General features: G+C 39.1%; 1 protein-coding gene across 1 annotated transcript in view; it reads right to left on the bottom strand.

Moving 5' to 3' along the window:
- OCA2 (OCA2 melanosomal transmembrane protein) overlaps positions 1-23,619 on the bottom strand; it is a 259,682-nt gene that overhangs the window by 177,764 nt on the left and 58,299 nt on the right. The window contains exons 6-8 of the mRNA XM_067559931.1: positions 20,662-20,819; positions 19,395-19,477; positions 18,870-19,023 (exon numbers count right to left, since the gene is read on the bottom strand). Of these exons, the coding sequence (XP_067416032.1) occupies positions 18,870-19,023; positions 19,395-19,477; positions 20,662-20,819 (395 nt within the window). The remainder of the gene's footprint in view (positions 1-18,869; positions 19,024-19,394; positions 19,478-20,661; positions 20,820-23,619) is intronic.

Here is a 23,619-nt window from a genome sequence, read left to right as displayed (position 1 = left end):
ATGATGAGAACAAAAGTAATCAAGAAACCAAAGTACATGAAGAAAAGAAATTCTCAAATTGCCTATACACCAATGTTAGGAGTCTGGGTAAAAAGAGGAACCGGAATTGCTCACTTATGAGCACAAATTAAATTGAGCTGGTATTAATTAAACCTGGTGGGATGGTTTGCATGATTGGAATGTTAAAATCAATGGTTATAACCAATTGGAAGGATCGAGTGGGCAAAAGGGGCGGAGAATGGTAATCTATATAAAAATGGCATTAACTATTTCTGTGTCACTGATAACTCAGAAGAAAATGATCCTGAATGCTTATGGATAAGTGTCCTAACAGGTAAGGCCCAAGCTGGGATATTAGTTGATTTCTGCTATAGCTCATCAAATCACACTAGGAAACAGCCTTGTTAAATCCTATCTATAATGTGGAGGAAAGAGCTGTGTGATCATGGGGGACTTCAGTTTGCATGATGCATGCTGGAGGTCTCATGCTGCCAGTACTAAAACATCCTTGGAATTTCTAACCTTCATAGATGACAATTTCCTAACTCAATATGTATTTGCAACTAACTTGGAGGAAATCTATATTAGACTTATCTTGACAATAAAGAGAAACTGATCTCAGACCATTAATTTTTATTTAACTTAGGTACAAGTGATTATTATTTGATCACAGTTATAATGTGCAAACAGAATAAAAATCCAGACCAGTGATATATGTAGTTGGTGCTTTAAAAGGACCAATTTCATAAAGCTGAAAACAATCATGAGCCAAATCAGATGGGAGGAAGAATTTAATCAGAAAAATGTGAATGATAATTGGGAGTTGTTTAAGAACTCTTTTTTTGGATTCCCAAAAAGTCACAATCCCAATCAATGAAGAAGGCCATATTGGTTTAAAAAATTACCTGATTTAGAGGGAAAGTGAAGGAAGCTATAAAATATATATTTATAAATTAAAGAAAGGGGAAGTTGATTGAAATGAATATAAATCAGAAGTTAGGATTTGTAGAACAGTGATAAGAGAAGCAAAGGGACACAAGGAAAAATCTATGGCCAGCCGACCAAAGGACAATAAAGAGAAGATTTATAGTGGAGCACCCCTATCCACCTGGTTACGTCCTTTCGTGCCAATCTCCCTATGGGTTTTGATGGACAAGCCTGTAGATTCTTCCTATTTCCACACCCCACAGGGTTGACTTCAACTAGCTACATTGACATTAAAATCTACATGTCTCTCTTAGGATTTTACATTGAGTTAGGTATCTCAGTGAATTAGGTATTTCAGTGAAAATATAGCCACAAAAGCAGAAACTTCAAACCTACAACAGAATATTCCCAGCTATCCAAATTCCCTTTAGCTGAAAATCCTAATAATCTGACACCACAGTGTGTCCCCCATATAGCCCTGAATCTGCCCCTCATACAGAGTACTCCACAGCACCTCCTGCAAAGCAACCCCAACAGACCCTTCCCCTAAAGATGGCAGCACTCTCCCCCCTACCTGTAGGCACAGGGGTGAACACAGCCTCTCAGAAAGCCACACGACAGAATATTCCTCTCCTCACCCCAGCCAGTGGATCACCTGACCCTTGGCGTCCCAAGCACCAGGTCCCCACTTCCCATCCCTCCCTACCCCTAGGTGATTACTGGAGAAGGGTCTGAGCCTATCCCTCCTTGGGCTGGATCTCCCAGAGTTCACTCATGTACATGACTGTGCCACAAGTTGCCAAACTATGTGTGGCCAGCTCCAAGCCAGGCAACAGCCGATTTCCACTGAAGTCGTGAGCGGCCATGGCCTGTAGCTCTCCCAGGAGCCTAGCCATGCAGAGCTTCAGGCCTAGCAGCACCAAAGTTGGCAGCAATGCGGCAGCACACACAGCCCATAGCTGCCACTGTCTGGGCTCTACCACCAGTGGGTTCTGGGCTGTCCGGCCAGGCAGCAAGAGGCAGGTCAGCAGCGGTTTCTGCATGGCAGCACTGGAGCCAGAAAAGCACAGGCCACATGGGACCACGACTGGGTTCAAAGAAGCAGCGCTTCCATTTATCCAAACACATGGTTATCTGAAAGTTTTGGATGTCCCCCAGACCATTCCGATTAATGGGATATGTATACATTTTAAAACAATGCACAATACACCTGTCAAACTCAAAACAAACTCAACACCACAAAATATCAGTGAGACCAAGGACTTTGCACCATTTGCACAGCTGGTACTGGCCACTGTCACAGACAGCAGTGTGACCACTGGCCTAATCCCATGTGGTAATTCCTATTTCTGCATATATTTTACCATAAGAAATCAATTGCCCCAACTCACCCCTTCCATAATTCTTTGTGAACACATTTATGGTGCATGAAATTAATTTAAAGTACCATAAATTTCCAAAAGCCTTTATGGCAAAATGATTTCAAAACATCTGAATCTGCTTCAGATCAAAATTCTACTAGCTATTCAAGGTATTTTACAATCAGTATTGGATGTAGCCTCCCAATCAGGGGTGTGCACAAATGGGCACAAGCAGGGGCATGGGCCCCACCAGTAATCGGCTGGGGCACAGAGCTTCTCCGGCCCTGTGGCCCAGAGGCCACCGTGGGAACTGACAGTCCCTCCGGCCCCGGGGGCCATGGTGGGGGCAGAGAACATCCCCCTCCCAAAGCAGTAATCAATTCTTGCATACATCCCTGCTCCCGATTCAATGGGTGCATTCAATAGGCCAGTCTTGGATACTCTCAGAAATAAGAGAAACCCTACCCACAACGTGGTGGGGGAGACAGCTCTTCCACGAGCCCAACACCCCATCCCTGCATCCCTGGTTGCCTGGAGATTGGGACATGTGGGGGCATTGCCCCACCTTGCCCTGCCCCCAGCACTCCCGCTGCCAGATTTTGCCCTTCAAACCAGCGAGGTGGCACATGACTCTGACATCATTGTGCAACGACATGCCACCATGATGTGTGGCCCAGACTATGGGGCTGCTTCACAAAGGAAAGATTGCAGCACCCCACCCCATCCCAAAAGATTGTTTTGGTACCCTTAGTTTTGTGATTTCTGTGGGTGCAGATGACCCCAATCAAGTGTCACTAAAGCAGCCCTTGTTTACAATTCATGCATACAGTTTACCAAGTTTTTTGGCTGACTATAATAATGCTTTTATGAAAATGAACAATTCTTCCTAAATTCAGAAGGCCTTATACTTTAAGTCGGTAAAAAGAGATTATTTAGAAGCCAGACTACATTATTCTAAAGCATTATTTTTTCCCAATTGAAATCTAAGGTGTCCTTTTTTTTCCCTAAAATTTGCCTTCGAAGATATTGGATAAATGATACAGCATATCCAACTTTTCCTTTCCACAAGTCTCTCTTCATAATGATGATACATGGCAGTTGAAAGACAACTGTCAATGACTTTAGTGTAAAGTTTCAAATGCAACTCAATTAATCTCCTATCCACTTTTTATCCAGTGAAGTATGTGTGCCTGTTGCATTAAAATATTTCCCTCTTAGTGAGTAATTCATTTTCATCTAATAGAAATGGCAATACTTCAACATTTTGATAACAAACATCTATCTAGCTAAAGATTTTATACTGTAGTATACAACACTGTAGTATCAGAGCACCTTCTATATAAAATGAATAGCAAAATCCCTACTGGATTTCACAGAGTCTCTGGTGGTAAAAGTTCTGCTTGGGGTAGGGTTTTTGGTTTTGTTATTAGTTTCCCTTGGTTGTTGTTTTCAGTAGGCTAGACGGGGGTTTCAGTGTTGTAAAATGTCATTCTTATGGCCCAAGGCTTTTTCAAAGAGGCAAGAAAAAGATGGTAAAGACTCTGCATTCGTCTGATCTCCGCTGAAGGTTTGTTCCAAAGCCAGATCTCTAAGATCAAGAATGTGTTATCTCCTGCGCTCACGAGCTGCATCCTTGGTTTGTGATCTGCATTGTCCTAGAAGACCATAGCTGTCATGGGGGATTCACTAATAGAAATTTAGCGTACCATGCAACAGGAGCTTGATCCATTAATTAACCTGAAAATGAGGACTAAAACTTCAATCTGGTTTTGCAGAAACACAGAGGTAACCTGGCTTAATTTTTTCCCCCTGAACACTGTCAAGTACTTTAGATGAAAATGTGGGTTATGTTAAAAAAGGTACAAAATGTCTGACATTTTGAATGGAAATGTTGAGCTAAATTCTGCCCTGCAAGAGATTTACTTCAAAGATGCACTTGGCTTCCTGGCTTTGGTGAACTTGTATGGAAATTTGCTTTGTTTAAATGCAGTTGGATGGGCTGTTAATCAGTGCAGAACATGATCCAATGGGATAGAAATACAGGGGGGTAGATTCTCTTCTGCAGCTGAAATCTGCTCAGTACAGCAGAAAGGAAAGCATGGGGAGACTCAGGGACCCAGTTACTGCAATCTGATTGTCTGCTTGGCTCTGTCCCAGCTTGGAGGGTCATTATAACCAACACCAGCTGGTAATAGCTCTTCCAGGGAACTGTCCACAGCTGGGGATTGCATAGCATTTTCAGGTCCTAATACCCGCTTCGCTCCTGATATTCTCCTTACATCAGATCTGCAGTGGAGAATGAGTGGCATAAGAATCAGTTCCTCTGGGTTCTATGACTACTGGGGACTCTTCCCACACCTTGGAATCACCAAAGGTGGAGATTTCAGTGATGTCTGCTTCCTTTGTGCAAAATGGAATGGAGCAAATTGACTGCCCCAGAATTATTTATTTATACAGTGACTTCCACCACAGTAAAAAATAGCTGCTGGGGGGTAGGTTAGCCAAAAAAAAAAAAGTGACATAGTGTAACTTCTATTGATATGGCATTCAGTAGGTGGGCTAACCAACAAAACTCCATTTTACATGGAGAAGAATGTGGATGTAGCAGGAATATGAGACTTAGCTGACCAGAGAAAGGGTGTGTCAGGGTTCACAAATCCAGTCCTGCAGGGGTCACAAAGCAACTAACAGGAAAAGTAATATCAACACTAATAATGTATTTTCTGTACTTAGTAATATGAATGTAATACTGCTTATAGTTACTTGGACATTTCTGTATAAACAGTAAACTAAAATATTACATTTGTTTAAATGTAAATGAAAAATTTTATAAAACAAGTAAAAATTTAGACGGATGTGCAAAAGTAAAAATATATTCTAAAATTGTCATATACGTGTTTAAAAGTATTGCATGGTTTTTTTAAAAAAGATTGACCAATAGTTTCCTATTTTTCAAAGAATTACATAGTAACTCTATTTTGCAGGACTGTCATATGCTCAGAAGGTATTCAGTGGTTCTAACTGAGTGAATAAAGACTGCTTGTATAAGTAAGGGTTTGCAGGATCAGGGCTATGGTCCACATAGTTTAGTATTAATATGTGGACCATACAGGTCTGTGCAAATTACATACTGCTTCATATATTCAGTAAACCTAATTATTGCAACTCCTATGGAAGGTTATCTTTATGAACTGAAAGGAATATTTTAAAAGGAAAACTTAGATTCTGTAGAAAATCCTTGCAGAGAATAGCTGCACAACCCAAGGTAAAAAACCACTGATCTATGACATTCTGCCTTGTATTCATTTCCACTCAAAGTGTGCCAAATTATTTGCTCTCATTCAATGTCAGTGGGGAAAGTTGTGGTATAGAAATCTCTACCTGAAGTAAAATGAATGGAAGGTAGCAATTTTGTCACTTCCCAATGCACTGACTCAAAACATAAGATACAACTAGACAAGTTATTTAACTTAAATAGAAGGTGAATATAAGTAATGTAACTGGAGGGCAAGAAGAGTTTCATATACACGTTGGTTCATGTTTATCCAGCTGAGATGTTCACTCATCAGCCCAAGAAATTAAAGTCACTAAACTTATTTCATTTCATAGGAAAGACAGCCCAAAAATATGAAGTTTAATAAATCAATTAGTTATACCAACGGATGTTATTTTTTTCACATTGCAAACAATTTCTTAATATAGATTTTGAAGCAGACTGAATTATTTATTTTGAATATGTTATCTAATGTATTTAGCTCTTTTTTCCGTTCACAAATTTTTTGCAAATAATTTGTAAACCAAACATGATTTTTGCAAGTGTATTCATTATTCCTAAATTATAAACAAGTAGCCTCAATGAACATTTTTCAACATTTGGATTGTACATCAATATATCACTTCAACGATACACTTTTTTGGTATTCTTATTGTGCAAGTAATGCCTTATGTCACAAAGAACTCTTTCCGTTTCTTGGATTGGATGACTGATAACACATGAAACAACAAAGGAAAGAAAGATCTGGGGACAAACCATCAACCTTCTCACTTTCTTTTCCTATCATTGGACAAGATGTTTTAATGATCCTCACAACTGCAGGAAACAAAGACCACCAACATTTCAAGCACTGAAAATTACCATTAGCTAATGAAATGATACAAAACAACGTTAAACTAAAGATTTCAGAATCACCACATTCCTGGACTTTACTAGAAACCAAGGCTAAGAAATTTACAAGTCTCAGTTATGTAGATGTGAGCTTTTTAGCCACACATTCAGGAAAATATATTTTTATCATCTATGCTAAAGGGGAATGAAAAATGGAAATGTCATAGTTTCATTCAATTGAACTTGTTAAATGCCTTTTTTGGCTCAACCCTCTTCCCTTCCTGATACGTTGTTCTTTTGTGGACAGAACAACATTATGCAAATAAGATTCATCAGAAAAAAATCAACTTGGTAAAAAGTTAGCAATAAAATGACAGTCTCTCACTATTATGAGGAGAAATGTATGTATTTAGAGACTGCATTTAACTCTCCACCCGCCTTTTAGTCCACAATTATTTTTTTAAGTCTAGACAAAAGGAAAGCAACAATGGGAAGAGCACAGGATTGGTTGTGTTTCTGTATATGCATAGGGAGTACTACAACTGCTCAGAAAGTCCATAAGAGTGTTAGTACTAGTTAATGAGCCTGGTTAGTAGCTGCTTCAGGCCTGCATAAAGACCACCATTAAAGATGATTCTGCATGTGGCATCAGCTTCAGAATTGAGCCAATCAAAGGTGAAAGGGAAGAATTACATCATAGAACCTCACGGGAGTTCCCATCAAACTCAGCCAGATGATGAAAATGAAAGATATTGCTGTCCTTTCTGGATCCCATATCTGTAACATTTTGCTTCATGCAAGTAATATTCTAGTCTTTACTTATCAGGACAATCCTGGTAAAATAATGTGTGGTCAGCTGTGGTGTATTTTCTGGACCTACACAAGCACCGGGAAGGGAGTTTTAGTCACACCTACAGGTTACGGAGCCTATGAAAGTCACATTTAACAAGTAGCTAGTTGCTGTAAATTGGGACTCTTGTCTTAATTAATGAGAAAATGAACTGAGGTAGACAAAGCTCAATGAGCCAAGCTTCAATAAATCCCTCATCTGACTCAGTTGGGCATATCAGGAAAGAACAGTTCTCTATAGAAATTAAGCCTTATGTAAATTCAGGAGGTTGATTATCTTCATGTGCTGAAGTTATACCTGTGATATTTTAGCTACAGGCAAGATTTCCTATTTGACCAGACAGACTAAGGAGAGCATTTCTCAGTATTGCTAAGAGTTGTTAGCTTGTAGAATATAGACCAGACTATTTCTGTGTGCTGATAAGGCCAAAGTGTTTGGTTACTGAGTTGAAAGACACTGCAGTTTTTATAACAGTCTTGCTTACATAACTGAAGAAATTGGGTCACTATACACAGTAAACTAAGGATCAGATTTTCTAAAGAGCTCAGCATTGGCTTAACTCTGCTCCCTCTGAGGTCCATGGAAATTGACTTCAGGGGTAGCAGAATTAAGCCAGTGCTAAGTATTCTGGAAAATTCCTTCTCTCAGGGCTATAGATACAATAGCCAGGGATATGACCCTGAAAAATACTAGGCAAAAGGTCCTGAGAACATATAAGACTGGAAGGGACTTCCTGTGTTTCATCAAAGAGTTGAGCTAAAGTGCAGAAAGAAGAGTTTAGTATAATAGTCGTACATAATTTGTCCTGATTTCCTGGTTGCACACAGAGAAGTAAACTAGTGCTGCACTGAACCTGGCTCTGAGTAGTGTACATGGACAAATGTTGACTGAAATTATGATATCCAGCTTTCTTTGGAAGAGGGGATAGGGGAGTTGCCCAGTAGCAGCTGCCATGGAGAAAGTGTGATCAGAATAACTGGGGAACTACCTGTCCCACACCCACAACACAAGGAACGCTGTCTGTGGAAACACCATCCACGCTCCAGCAAAGGTAAATCTCCATGGAGTACAGAAGACCTGTGCCAGCAACTAGTGAAGCATTGTCATGAGGAATTCTCTACTGCAATGGGGAATTTCTTTGTAATGTCTCTGTGAGCCATTTTCTCACTCACTCAGTCAGTCCCTCCTTCTTTGCCACCCATTCTCTGCTCCAACCATTCTCTCCTGTTCCCTGTTATCTTCCAGTCTTTTCCCTACCCTCTTCATTACTTCTTTTCTTCTGCCTCCCTGTAAAGGAGTCACTCACTGCAGGAGCACCTCCTCTTCAACAGGCCCATATAGACAATCACTCCATTGCTGTGGCAATCTCTTTTCCATAACTCAGCCCTGCAGCCAGGTCATGATTTAGTCCACCCCTTTTAGAGTAACAGAAAGCTTAACATAAGACAGTCCTGTGTCCTTGCAAGAGGGTCTTTATCCCTAGTTCTGAGTCCCTGGTCTTCACACCCTTGCCTCAGGGATTTCCAATGTCTTTATCCCCTTCTCTGAACTCATGCCACTTTGTCAGTGGCAGGTAGGGGAATCCCAACCCTCCCACTACACTGGGTTCCAGGCCAGGGACCATACAACTAGCAGCCAAGGTCTGTGCACTCCCACACCTTGCTGCTGTTTTCCTGGGCTTCTTCTTACCCAGCCTTTCTTAGGCCTTCTTCCCCACACTTCTCTAGAGTGACCCTTTTTTCAGGGTTAGGATCCTATGGTTTATTCTTCCCTTGGGCTCCCTCCTGATCATCTCTCTGTTCCCAGAGAGTAACAACAGACTCTTCCTGCAGCCACCTTTTACTACAAACTTCCTCTCTTTATATTAACCACCCTGCTCCTGCCCAGCTGAGCTTCGCAATCAGCTAAGCCTGGCTCTCCTAGATGCAGCCAGATAACATAATTAGCCTCTCAGGCCCACATTAACCCATTCAGAGCTGGTGTGGGTTACACACACCGCATCACATTCCCTCATTCATTCGCTTCCCCTCATTATCTTGTTCAAGGAAGAAATGATCTGAGGCCCAACAAAGGTGATGAGTGTTTTTCAGTTTGAAAGTTGTGTGTGTTAGAAATGTGTGGTGTGCTCTAGCACCCTTGTTAAAATTTTAAGAGACTTTATGGCTCTCTTCCCTCTTGGTTGCCGTAGGCAGCATGGAAGCTATACAGCTGCATTCAATTAAGCTAATTTAATGTTCTATTGCCTGTCCTGACAAGAAAAAAAACCCAAATACGATGCAAGATAGAGTGCATGTTCCTTCATGTTCCTTCACAAATTCAACAAGACAGTTCCAAATTAATAAGGCACTAAAGAATCAAAAATGGACACTTTGAAGCAGCTTTTACAGTTAGTATTGAAAGTATCACATCACTGTTATGATTAAAATATAGCACACTACCTAAGAGGAGTCTGGACAAAAGCATATTTTATAGTTCACTATATTCACTTAATTCCTAGAATAGCAAGCAGCACTATCCAGCGGTAACATACGCTAATGAATTCTTAATGTAGGACAATTTATATTTCATACAGTACCATAGCTGTACAGTCAAACCTAATTATGAAAAAGGAAGGATTGTTCAAAATAAGAAAGCCAGCCCAACAAAACAGGACCACAAAAGGTATTTAAACAATTAGAGAGGTAATGCCACGGTCAATACTTTAGGGTCAACACTTAGGTTGTGTTAAAGGGAAAAAAGGGTTAAGTGTCCTCCTATGTGTGTTTTTTGTTCTGTTTTTTAATTTCAATTAAAACAGTAATTTAGTTTGGATTTCAATTTTTTCTTACAGTGATTATAACTCAATGTGCCACTTTCACACTCCTTTGAGGCTGGTGGAAGGTCCTACTTCATTCGTGATATTGTGGATTCTGCGATATTTTGCACAGTCCACAATTTTGCATACATTTTGAGGTTTGTGACATGCACTTTTTTCCCCATTAGTGCATTAAAATGATCTTGGAGAGTTTTGGGCAGGGCTGTAACCAGAGCGGGGCAAGCAGGACAGCCACCCAGAGTGCAAAGCCAGGGAGGGAGTGCGTAAAAACGATGAAAAAAATGGTATGGGGGTAGAACCCTGTAATGGGCATGTTACTGCCACCTTTACTTCTGCTCTGCTGCTGGTGGCGATGCTGCCTTCAAAGCTGGGCGCCCTAGGTGGTTGCCCAGCTCACACCACCCTGGTTACGGCCCTGTAGTTGCACCAGACTGTCTGGTTATCAAAAAAATTCTCAGGCATAACATTACAGTTGAATGTTGATATCGTTCCAGTAAATTTTTCTTAAACAAATAGGTCTACTGTGGCTTTCCCAAACTACTGCTATTAATAAAGGTCAGTTATTACTTTTCCACAATTTTTCATGTCTTGTCTGCAACTCAGCTGCAATTATTTGAAGATCATCCTGTGATTTGGGTAGGGTCTGAGGCTGCTTGCAGCCAATGACTAAAACAGTTCCCAGTGCAAGAAACACAGCCACAAGACTGCTAACTTATGGTGGCTAAGGTGGTTCCCAAGGGACTGTTCTATGAGACTTGGATCCTTGCCTAAGAATGTCACTTCCCTGCCTGAAACCAGCCCCCACCTGCCCCTTGCACCAGATTTACATCAGCCCATAGTGCTCCATGCACCAGAAGAACACTACAGATGTTAATTTAGAGGAGCTTAAAGGTCACTTTGAGCCTTTCCAGTAGTACTAAGTTCCTTTCCAGGGCACAGGATCTGACCCATGATTTCTAACTTGACACTGTCACTTTAAAAGAACAAAAAAGAGGAGTGCTTTAGGCCAGTTTTTTGTGTATGGATTTTATGTTTAGAATTCATCCTCATAACTCAAAATTCATGCACATTCAGCATCTAGATGAACCTTGCCTAGTGCTGGGCCTCTTGGTCTGGTAGCTCTGGTATATGGATTTTTTTTTCTTCTCCCTCCCCCTCGCTAACAGTGTGGTCAAGGACTATAGATGAGCAGGGCAACATATTGTTCTCTCCTCTAAATTCATGGAGGGGCTGGTAAGGCCAGTAGTTTCTTCTCTTCACCTTCTCAGAGAGGCTAAAGGAAAAAGGACTCACAGGGTATGTCTACACTGGAGACTGAAGCCGATTTACTTTAAATCAACTTTCACCCACCAAATTGTAAAAGTTGCAGGAGCTTGATCACACTACACTCCTTGTGCCTGGCTCTTGCGTCCCCACTCGCCATACTTGGATCAACATTCAAAGCAGTGCACCGTGGGTAGCTATCCCACAATGCAACTAGCCACAGAGGCTTTTGGGAAGCAAATGCTTTTTCGCACCATTTTTCTCTGCCACGCGCATGCCCTTGCCGGAGAGACCTGGAGCCCGCTCAGCTCTGCACTATCATTGTGAGCATCACAAATATTTCACGGCTTATCCTGCAGTATTTTCAAAGGCGAGAGAGGAGCCGCAGCACGGAAAATTGGATGTTACTGAGATCGTCCTGCTACAAGCCATAGAGCGGAACAATTCCCGTTTGCTGCAAGCTGTCACGCATCATCTTCAGTCTGTGAAGCGCCGGTTCTGGTCCCGGGAAACAAGCACAGATTGGTGGGATTGCATCGTTATGATCATGTGGGATGATGAGCAGAGGCTGCAGAACTTTTGTATGCAAAAGGCCACTTTCTTTGAACTTTGCGCAGAGCTATTTCCCAGCCCTGAAGCGTGTGAATACTCGCTTGAGACCAGCTCTGACAGTAGAGAAGCGAGTGGCCATTGATCTTGGAAGCTAGGAACCCCAGACTGCTACTGGTCAGTTGCGAATTAATTTGGAGTCAGTAAATCCACCATTGGAGCTGCTGTGATGCAAGTATACAGGGCCATCAATAGGGTAAGGTAGGGTAGGGACTTTGGGAAACGTGCAGGACATAGCGGATGGGTTTATCGCAATTTATATATTTATTTATTTATCAGAGGTAAATGAATTCTTTCATTTGCATGAATGGCTCCTTAAATCATTGCTCCCAGATTGCAAGATAAATGGTCATATATTATGATGTGTTGTTTATGATGAAAATTTTAAAACTATACTCTAAATGCTACTGGTTAAATAGTATTAAAATTCACTCCATCTTGAGCTAAAGAAATTAAACCTAACAGATGTACAATCATAATTTAAACTTGTATATATCATGAATATAATATAGAAGGAAATTGCAACTTTTCTTTCCATTAAGTTAATAAAAATTGTGACCATAAAACTATATTTCATGAAGTAAGCGTTGCAGGATTTTAAGACTGGACAATGCATTTGTGTTTGTCTATATTTTAATTAGAGAATTCAGTTACTCAAGATACTAGATTATTAAAATGTCATTTTGAAGATCCTGGCAGGATTTTTTTTACCTGTAAAAGAGGACATGAAATTGAACCCAAGTTTCCTTTGATAAACACAGTATTACCGGGGTTCTCAAAGAATTTCAAGTATCTGCTAGTATCATTTTTCTGCCATTAAAATGGATATGTTGTTATAGTTTCTTATATGTAATGAAATAACCACTGATCTGCACTTGCTTTCTAACTATATAAAATGCTTTGTAAAACAGTTTTAAAAGGGCAATTAATTTCATGTCTGTTTCTGATAACATGACATTTAAGTAGCATAAATAGTTACAAAGTATGGTTCTCGCTCTATTAGATTTTAATTTATAATGGCAAAAGAGAGGTCTTATTTAAAGAAAATACTGGACAAGGCTACACAACTAATTATTTCTCCCTACTAATTATTTTCCCCCCTACATTAAATGCATCAAGCACACACATCTTTCTGTGAAGATGTAACTAATTATTTGCCTATTTAATATAAATCCTGAGTATCCAAGGACTAGGTAGTGGGGTATAGTGTCTTTTTCCTCTAGATCACTGGTTTTCAACCTTTTTTCATTTGCAGACACCTAAAAACTTTGACTATAGGTGAGGACCTCTTTGCAAATCTTAGACATAGTCTGCAGACCTCCAGAGGTTGAAAACCACTGCTTTAGATCACCAGTTCACATTCAACCCAGTAGGCTGTTTGGTGGCCTACATGAAGTAAGTTGGAATTCTCAGCCAGGTCTGCAGATAACATGTCCATATCACTACTCGCATCCTTCTTGGCAGTCTCAGAGAAGAGGCCAAAGAGCAAATGGCTTTAAAGACTTTCCTACCTGCTTTGATTCCTAGAGATAAGTCTGTATTGAATTATATGAGTGGGGTCGTGTAGAAAACATTTGCATTGACGCTGCCTGTGCTAAACAGAGAACTTCAGTTTCCAGTTCTATCAATTCAAAACCCTTCATTAATCCTAAAATAATTTTTAAGGTAACCAGAATATTAGCAATTGTGAAATATTAGTATATAAGGACAGAAGGGCAAAACTCAAAGATGTTTTACCAGCGCCACAAGTTGAAGCAAACAATGGGATCAGAATAAGATTCTATACTTGCTCATTTTACTGGCATATGATGTAGCTCTAAAAATAACGTTTTAGCATTTATTGAATTTGAGTTAATGTGGTAGAATTAATTATTTTAATTACAGAAATAGACTAACGGGTTAACTGAAAAGGTAATTGAAAGACAAATGGGTATAGAACAGAGATTTAAGTATTATGATTGATCCAAAGTCAAGACAACTTTTCAGTAAACAAATGTAATAAGTTATCAGGATTTCATTGCACTTAGCATCAATTATTCTGATTGACTCTTTCAACTGGAAGTAGGACTTTGTCATATTTCTTTGCTGAATCCTTACCTATGAATTTTTTAAATGTTCCATAAGTATTTTATGGGCAATATACACACAACCTTAATTCTAAAAAATGTGTGTGTCTTGGACTACATAGTGAACTACATTCTCAGTGTGATTCCTTTGAATCAAAAATCAACATCAATTCAATATTTCAGATGTCTATATCGCATTACAAATATCTTCATACACCAACATCAAACTTATTTATGTCTCAACTCTTCTGTATCACTTATCAATCATGAAGGGATCACAGAGGGTGAATATGAGAATAAAAATATAGTTAAACCTAATACACATTATTCTTTTTAAACATACATTTGCTTTGATTTCCTATACAATAGAGGTGGAGTACAACCAAATAAAACACTCTATACTTGTCAACAATTCTATATCATGATATAAGCCTTTTACTTTAATTCCACACATCATAAAAAAGTGCAGAGTTCACACACACACACGCACACGCACGCACGCACACGCACAAAATATAAATGAGTACCAAAGTTCAAAATATGAAATGTAACAAGGGTAAGTATGATCTGCAAATGAAAAGACCAAGAGAGGAAGAAATTAAAACAGGAGCTATTTTGTTAAAATAAAAGCAACAGAAACTCCAAATACACAGAGGTAACTGTTCAATATTTGAGGAAAAACCAACTTTAAAAAAATCAATGTAAAGTTATTGAAGGAAAGGATGGTCACACGAATACAGGAGACTTCAAACAGAAAATGAAGGTGAAATAGCCACAGAAAGAAAATAGATCTAAGCATAGAGGTGTAGAATGCCAACTCATGAAGGGACAAAAAGGTTATATGCTAGAACAACTTGGATGTATGTGATAAATATAGTAGAGTCCAATAAAAGCAAAATGATTGTGAAGGTGATTTTCCTTTTAAGGGAGACTGCTTGGGGTGGGTTTTTGTGGAGGTGGGGGTTGTTTTTGTTTGGTTTGAGGGCTTTTTGCTTGGTTTGGGGGCTTTTTGCTTATGCAGGATGCTACCAATGACTCCATCCTTACTTTTATTGCAATTTAAAAATAAATAATGCTTAAAATGTCTTTAAGAAGCTGACTACAAATAGGTATAATGACTTAATGCCTTGCCTGAAGAGCAGCAGATCTAACAGACAGCATGATTTCTACCGCAGTGCAGTACAACTTCTACTTGCACGACAACCATTGTGAATCCAAAGTAACTCCCCTTTGAGGTCAACACAGATTTACAATGCTGTAATAGAGCAGAATTTGGTCTCTGGTGCGAAATTCACAAGAATATGGTTTGGAGTGAGGATCATGTACTTTGACAATGCACTTAAGTTTTTTATTTTGAATATTTTAGTTCATCAGAACACCATTGGCTAGGCAAAATGAGAACCAGACCAAACTTATCCCATCCCCTTGAATAACCTTTTTTTTGTTGTTTCTGTTGTTAAGCACCTTCAGGAAAGTCAAAGATATTTGTCAAACTGATGAAGAATGAGTGCAGCAGAGCCTACTGCACAATGGTGAAGCCAGCAGGGTCCTGCCATAGTTAATGAGTGGCTGATGGTAGCAGAACTTGGGAAGAAGACAGCAAAGACAATGTAAGGGGAAACACCTAGAGAAGAAAAACCAAAGGCACAAATACAGAATGGGGGATAACTAGCTTAGCAGCAGCACTACTGAATAGGCTCTGGGAGTTGTGGTGAATTATAATCTCAACATGAGTCAACAATGCAATGCTGTTGCACAAAAAAAAAAAAAAAAAAAGCAAATGCAATTTTAGGTTGCATTAACAGGGGCAAATTATGTAAATCATGGGAGCTGATAGTACCACTCTAATCAGCATTGGTTAGGCCTCAGGTGGAGTACTGTGTCCAATTTTGGTCAACGCAGTATAGGAAAGATGTAGATAAACTGGAAAGGAACCAGAGGCGAGTGACAAAGACTAAAGGGATGGAATGCAAGCCGTAGGAGCAAAGGCTGAGGGAACTGGGTATATTTAGTTTGGACAAGAGGCAATTAAAGGGGGACATGATAGCAGTCTTCAAATACTTGAAAGGCTGCCAAAAAAAAGATAGAGAAAAGTTGTTCTCTCTTGCCACAGAGGGCAGGACAAGAGGCAATGGGTTCAAACTTCATTATAACAGATGTAGATTAAATCTCAGGAAAAACTTCCTGACTGTAAGAACAGAAGGACAATGGAACAAACTGCCTCAGGAAGTCGTGGAAGCTCCTTCTCTGGAGGTTTTCAAAAGCAGGCTGGATAGCCATCTGTCTTGGATGGTTTAGGCACAACAGCTCCTGCATCTTGGCGGGGGGGGTAGACTAGATGACCTTTGTGTCCCTTCTAATCTGATGATTCTATGACTCTAAGAAAGGGCCATCAGAATGAGAGAGGATTCTTGGGAGTGTGAGCTTCTCATAAAGGATCTGCTACAGAATATGACAAGATGGAAAAAACTCGTACTTGGTGAGGAAGATGGTCTTGTGTTCAGACTGACAAGAAGGGATGGTTCAGAGTTTTAGACAAGCTTTTGAAATTTTGGATCTTTATCCAAACTTCCATTCATGACAGAAACTGGATAGAGTTTGGGCCGCATTGGCCTCCCTTCCCAGAGCTCCCAGATGTGGGAATAAATTAATGTAACCATGTAAATAGCTAATCCTTACCTAGCTGCTTCTCTAACTTGGCTTTTCCTATTCATGTTAAATGCTATTGGTCAGTTGCAATATGTTGCATAGTCCTTGAACAAAGGTAATTCACTCCCTTATACCATACTAAAGAAGTCATCTTGCTTTTCTTTAAATGCAAATTCAAAAGATAAATATTTTAAAAGTGCACAATGAATCAAAACAGAAGGCTATAAAAATGAATTAAACAGACCAGAAAATAGTAAATGGTCATGAGTAAAACAAAGGGAAAGGGAAAGACAGAAAAATGAAAAGCAGCATCAACATAGAAAATGGAAAGCAGTGAGATTAATACCTGTGATGCTGGGAATTGATTTCTCTGACAGCGAGAACAAAACAGCAGAGCACTAAGTACTGGTAAATCACTATTCCAGAAGCCACAGTTTTAAATGCCGGATATAAGGTAAGTCACTAATACCCAGTTTATCAATTCTATCACTCACATTCTGCAAGTGATTCATGGGGAGCCCAGACAATCATCATATTCTGCTGGAATGTTGATTATGGTCCTCTTTGATTTCTGTCATTTAAATGTTTCTGTTTGTCATGTTTGCCCATAGAATAAATACCATTTTGAAGGCAGCGAACTGCTCATATACTAAGAACTTTACGTTTTTTTAAACTCCAGTACAGAATAAAAAGTCCATTAAAAAGGAAATATGACATAAAAAAATCAGTTTTTTATTGTTGTTTCTACCCTTGAATCTGCAGAAGTAGTTCCACTGAAGCACACTTCTGAGATGAGACATTGTCCTTTAATATTTTAGCAAAAATAAATCAGCTACAATTATTTAAAACATTTCTCTTGAAAACAATACAAACGTGTACATTTCCAGGCTTATTGATCTAGTGCCTGCAGTTTCAGTCCTTGAAAATTTTGTTGGCTGTAATGACTTGTGAATTCTTCACAAGTAGCCCCTAACTTGCAAACGTGCACACAAAAAACTTCAGTCAGCACACACATTCAAAACCTACTGTTTTTGCAATTGCTAAAGACAGCATACGTTCTGGAGAATAAAAGCTGTATTCAAATGTATTAAGGTTATTTCAATGATGTGCTGCATATATACATGCCTTTAAATCAAAATCCAATATACCATCCCCCTTCACACTTAGTGTGTTGAGAGATGATACATCTATAGTACACAGACCCAGATTTAGCCTCATAAATAAATTTCCATTCCTGAAGTGAATAATCTAAACTTTTAACCATCTGTCAACCACCTGTCTCTGTTATTGAAATTGGATTGGAAGAAAGGCATTCCTTATCTTATTTAGCATTTTGATGAGTAACAATATGAAAAAGATCATGATGATGGATAGGGAAAAATAATCAGCAAACCAGACACTGCCATTATGAGCTACTTCATGGACTTGATTCTCCTCTTACCTGCACCAGAGAAAATCAAATGCAACTCAGTTGAAGTTAATGGACTTCCACCAATATAAAAGTGGTGTAAATGAAGAAGGAATTATTCCCTAGGTCTCATCTTTTAGCTATAGCATATTCATATTGTTATTTAAAATCCAGGAAAGACTTGTTTAATGGAAAAAAATAAATCCTTTACCACTTCTTATGAGTCTACCATCTTGAGTCATGATACAAGATTTTTGAGTTAACTTGGATATCTAGCAGCCTTGGAATAGATGTTTATAGTTCTTAATTCCTTGACTTCCCTCATATTAACTCAAATCCTCTCCTTCTTCCCTAAAGGATGCACTATAGAAATGTCAAACTGTCATTGTTTTAAAAATAAAAGTAATGTTTACTTTAATCTTTTATACGTGCAAAAGAATTCTACTTTGTTTTGAGGTGTCTTAGAGAAGGGAACGACCAAAGTGATTTTTAAACGTGTGTGAGTTATTTGCTTTTGAATTGAGATCTTATCTACCAGGCTGATTTTGTCATAACCCCATAAAAATATAATGGAAATACCTCAAGATCCCTATAGAGAGAAATAACCAAGAACTGTCAAATTCTATGGATGCAGTTAGTAATAACCTACTAGGACCAGTTGCCATTCATTCCAATTTCCTCCAGCATTTTGAGATTCTTGCGTGTGCCCTCAGCAATGTCTGACAGTGCTGGAAGGATTCAGATTCAGTTTCAGAAAGTATATTAACTGCCAAAAATGATACAAACACACACACACAAGTGCATACAGTGGCTTACCTCCAATATGATAAGCACATAAACGCCTGCTAAGATGACTGATGCAATTGTTACTTGTGTCTCTATATTTGCATGAAGGTATTGGTGCTTCATGGAGAGAGGAACAATTTCAGACTCCTGTAGAAAAGCTTGAATGTTTATGGAGATTGCATTACTGTAGGAAAAAAAAGAAAAGTTCTGTTTCCTTACACAATGAAATGGGAACCATTATATTTTTTTAAAATACTGTCAAATTGTTTCATTAGTTATAATAAAAACTGTAAAGCAACTTTTACAATACTTGAAAACCAAATTGTAGATGCCATGTCTTGAAATGTAATTTAAGTCCAAGAAATGGATAGGATGACTGGTATTGTAACTATTTAAAAAAAAAAAAAACTAGGAAAGTTTATGTTTTACTGCTAGTCTGAAGGATTATAAAATGATGAAATTTAGGAGTTTTGTTTAAAGAAAATTAAATATATTTTCATAGCATTCAAGTCTATCAGTTTATACAAACTATTATTTCAATTGGTTTCTACCAACCTGCTAAGGATCTCAAAGGTTCTAGTTGTGATAACTTGCTCATTTCGTCTTGAATTTAAAGGTAGAGTCCAGTTGTATAAGACCTGAAAGGTAGTCAATTTAACAACATCAGTAATTAAAGATCAGCAGAAGTGATGCATGGCACTGTTCAATTTTTCTACAAATTTTTATTTTGTTGTCTACACATTTGAGTCCAAATTCTAGTATAGATCCAGATGTATGGAGATCATTGACCAATGGAAAATGCAGCCAGAATTTGGTTCTTCAGACAGAGAAATGACTATAAAGAACTCAGAAAAAACAGCTTCTGCAACATTATACAATACTGCACACTAATATGGTCAAGTTATCTGAATGCATACTGGAAAATGGATTTCAAATGTGGGTGCAGAGATTCTCTTTCTTTTGAGCCAAAAGGATTTAAAAAGACAACGTTCAGTTAAAAATTGTGGCCCAGATCCCTCATTCCTGCTCTGTCCCCCATCTCAGAATATCAGCTCAAAGAATACAGAAAGCAGTCAAACACCCAGCTGTGGATACCTTGGGAAAAGAAATCCTGGGGTGGCATAAATCAAAACATGCAATTTTTAGCTACTGGCCCCCACCCCAGTGTAGGATGCAATCCAGGGAAGCATCCAGGAAGAGGCAGGTGGGCTGGAGCAAACTGTATTCTGGCTATCCCAAGATGAGATGCTACAAGAAATCACAGGCCACCCATATATACAAAATCACAAACAAAAGTGTCTGTGGTCATCGTTATTTTTTAAACTATGTTGCTTATTTTTATTTTTCGTGGATTACACATGCAAAGACACATTAATAAACTTTGTAGCGCTCTGAGCCTTCTCTCCCTTCAATGAATCATCTTGTTTTTTTGTAAAATTTGTTTGCATAAGTGAAAAAAGCACCTTAAGTCTGTTTTCTCATGTACTTCTTTCATCCAAAAACCCTCAAACCAAATTTCACTAATTTGATTTCTTTTTAGACAAAGGTACTTGTATGTTAAGTGTCAAGTCAGAGGAAATTGTCCCCAGATCTCACTAAGTTCCCAAGAGAGAGGTTAAATGCAACGTTGTAAAGTCAAGATAAAATGTAATTTTAGTATTTACTAATAACATAGCTAATGCCAACATCAACATACATTTCATGGCAAAACCAAAAATCCATGTAATGTTGATGGAAATAACCAATATCAGTAAAATAAAGGAATCACGAAAAAGGACATGAAACAAAATTTCCAAAGAGAATGATGTGCTAAAACCATCACCTGCTGCTGACGTCTCCTTCTAGATCCAGGGTCTTCTATCTGCGCAATTTGCACTACTATGTATTCCTCTGACCACCGATCAACCACATCTGCTACAAAAGGTCCTCCTAGTTCTAACTTCAGCAGAGCAGATTCACGAAAATCTGTAACATTCACAGCTGATGGAAAACCCGTTAAGGGTTCAACTTCCAGTGGTAATTATGTAGGAATATATATTATGCTGAAATTATATATACTAAAATTAAGTATATTACTTAACTCATATACAGAAGTGTCAATATGCAGCAGTCTCAAATGCAATAGAAATTATCCTCAGAACAAAATTTATGTAAAAAGATTCCCACTCTGTGAACCGCAGTTGCCAGAGGTAGCAATGTTTTTTAAAAACTGTAGTTCTAGAAACCCACTTCTGGAGTGGTTGGGATCAGTGGGTGTAAGAGGAAACTGTATCCCTACTCCTTTCAATTTAATTTAAAGGTTGTTTTGTTGCTGTATGCCTGCAACTAAATGAAAAGGAAGTCAATATTGTAAGGAATTTACAACAACAACATTTCCACCAATTATGGGTGTCATGACCCAGAGCTCTTGAACCCAGGCCTGGAAGGCTCATGGAAAAGTCACACTCCAACCCTCCACCTACCAGTCTCCTAGCAATAGCTTACTGGAGACCCATGAAGCCCCACCCCAGGGTGATGCTTCTCCCTTGAGGTCTGATTAGCAGAGGCACAGAGTGGCTGATTGACCCACTGGCCCTACTTAAGCCAGTAGCAGGAATGGGTAGCTGTCTGAAAAACTGCTTTCCATCTTGCTCGGGAGTGAGTGCCTTTGTGCTTCCTACTCCCTGATCCTACTTCCCCAGCTTGATTTCCTGGCACCCCAACGCAGCTTGACTCCTGACATGTGAATTGTGGTTCCTGATGTACAGTTTGTCTCCTGACTCTGACCCCCTGGTATCCTAACCCAGCCTGACTCTGGTTCCCAAATCATGGTTCTGCTTTCCACTTTCTCTCCTGCTTCTGACCTTCTGGAATCCTGACCCAGCTGATTCTTGAGTCCTGTCCCATGACTGTGGACTCTGGCTCTAACCACTAGGTATGGCTGCCTCCAACGACACATTTGAAATCCCTGCTGGCATCTTCAGCAGGAGGTAGTTTTGTGCACTAGTGCTGGCAAATGTTGACTTGAGCAACACTTGGACCACTCAATAACGATGCATATTCAACGTGCAGCAAACAAAATGTTAGGATACATAAGGAAGGGGAAGGGAAATAGCGCAAATAGCATGCTACCATGTTAATGTAACTAAGCTGGAAAAATATTAACTTTTTCACAATTTCACTTATGAATTTTCAGCACTGAGGCCTTGATTCAGCAAAGCACATACTTACATTTAAGCACATCATTAAGTCCCACTTAAATCATGGAACTTATGAAAGTACTCTTACTAGTTTGAATACCTACAGGACAGCACTTTATCCCACTTTTAAATGGTTATCTCAGGTTGACCACACTCTTACTGCTTCAATACACAATGTTTTGTTTTGATATTTGAAGTTCCTACATCTTGAAAGAGAATTAAAATGTTGCACACTCATTAGTTCTCAGCAGAAAGGCTGAATGGGCATGGACATTGAACCACTCTCTCAGGCCAAAAAAATAGCTCTCTCCAGGTCAGGGTTGAGGTATATTACCAGTGCATAATGAGGAAGCATGCAGTGTCCAGGCTGTACCCTGATTTAAGGAAAGGGGACTGCAGGCTCCAGACCTGTCAGAACATCTCACAAGCAATGAATTCATGCAAACATTTATTTTAAATTTGTTTAAAAGGGATAATTACACAAGATGACAGTGACTATTTAAAAAAAATACAGCGCACCAATGAGGGAGTCAACAGATGTTTCTTTAAGCAAATCCCAAACAGGAAAATTCACATGCTGTCCCTAGCAAACTTGATATTATATTTCTCTTCCATTGCTGGGTGGCTTGTTGTCACAATTTCCAGATCCCAGAACAATGACACAAATCTTCATTGAAACCACATCAACAGCTCTAACGAGAGGCATTAATTATTGTCCTTCAAAAGGCTTGCTGACCTCTCATTAACCTCATAACTTGGGGCATCTTTGAAAGCCTGTACACCATTATGAGTGCAGCCGATAATTTATTTCTTTAAAAAAGCTTCAGGTGCCTATAATTATGGCAGCTTCTTTTCACACAATGCATCTAGCATAAATCCTGTAATTATACAGATGACACATCAGAAGCTACTACAAAGATAATTTCAAGTCATAAGAAAAAGGAAAACTTACTTTCAAGCTACACACAGTGGTGCCTTCATACAAAATAGTTCATTCCTACATAGCTTTATTTTTCATTTGTGTCTGCTCATATGTGCATCCGTAAGAAAAAGCCCAAGCAAGAAGGTCCTTCATCACCTCCTTCCAAACAATATTAAGAATCTCGTCTTTTTGCCACTATTATGTCACTGCACATCATAGCCTGTATCTAAAGTGGAATCTGATGTTCTCAAAGCACTGTGGAAAACTACAGCCATGCTTCTATGAGTCAAAATGGGATCATTTTCACAGGTCTTATTTTAACGATGTCTGTTCATCTTAATGATTTCAATGTATTGCTTATTGGTTTCATTTCATAAGCTTATCAAACCAAAGAGATGTACAAAATATTTGCAGAGAAAGACCCAACTCACACTGAGCCTAGGTTCAAGGTTCACTTTTTGTGCACCTGAAGAGAGGAAGTTTTCCCAATAGGGGAAACTGGTCATTTACTTTCCACCCAACAAGTCCCAAGACTCTATCTTTTTCACTGCAGGGAAGGGAAGCCAAGTCATCTTCCCTCTTTGAAATCTTCAGGGAATTTCAGCCTGCAGACCACCTGCCCCACTTTCTACCATCAATGAACACACCAGGAATCCCAGAGTTTTTCTGGGAGTACAGG

This window comes from Emydura macquarii, unplaced genomic scaffold (genome assembly GCF_026122565.2).
Source record: "Emydura macquarii macquarii isolate MOO-44397 ecotype Brisbane River unplaced genomic scaffold, CSIRO-AGI_Emac_v2 contig_2207, whole genome shotgun sequence".
NCBI classification, from domain to species: domain Eukaryota; kingdom Metazoa; phylum Chordata; order Testudines; family Chelidae; genus Emydura; species Emydura macquarii.
The sequence above is the reverse complement of the archived record's forward strand: the minus strand, read 5'-3'. Positions and strand labels throughout refer to the sequence as shown.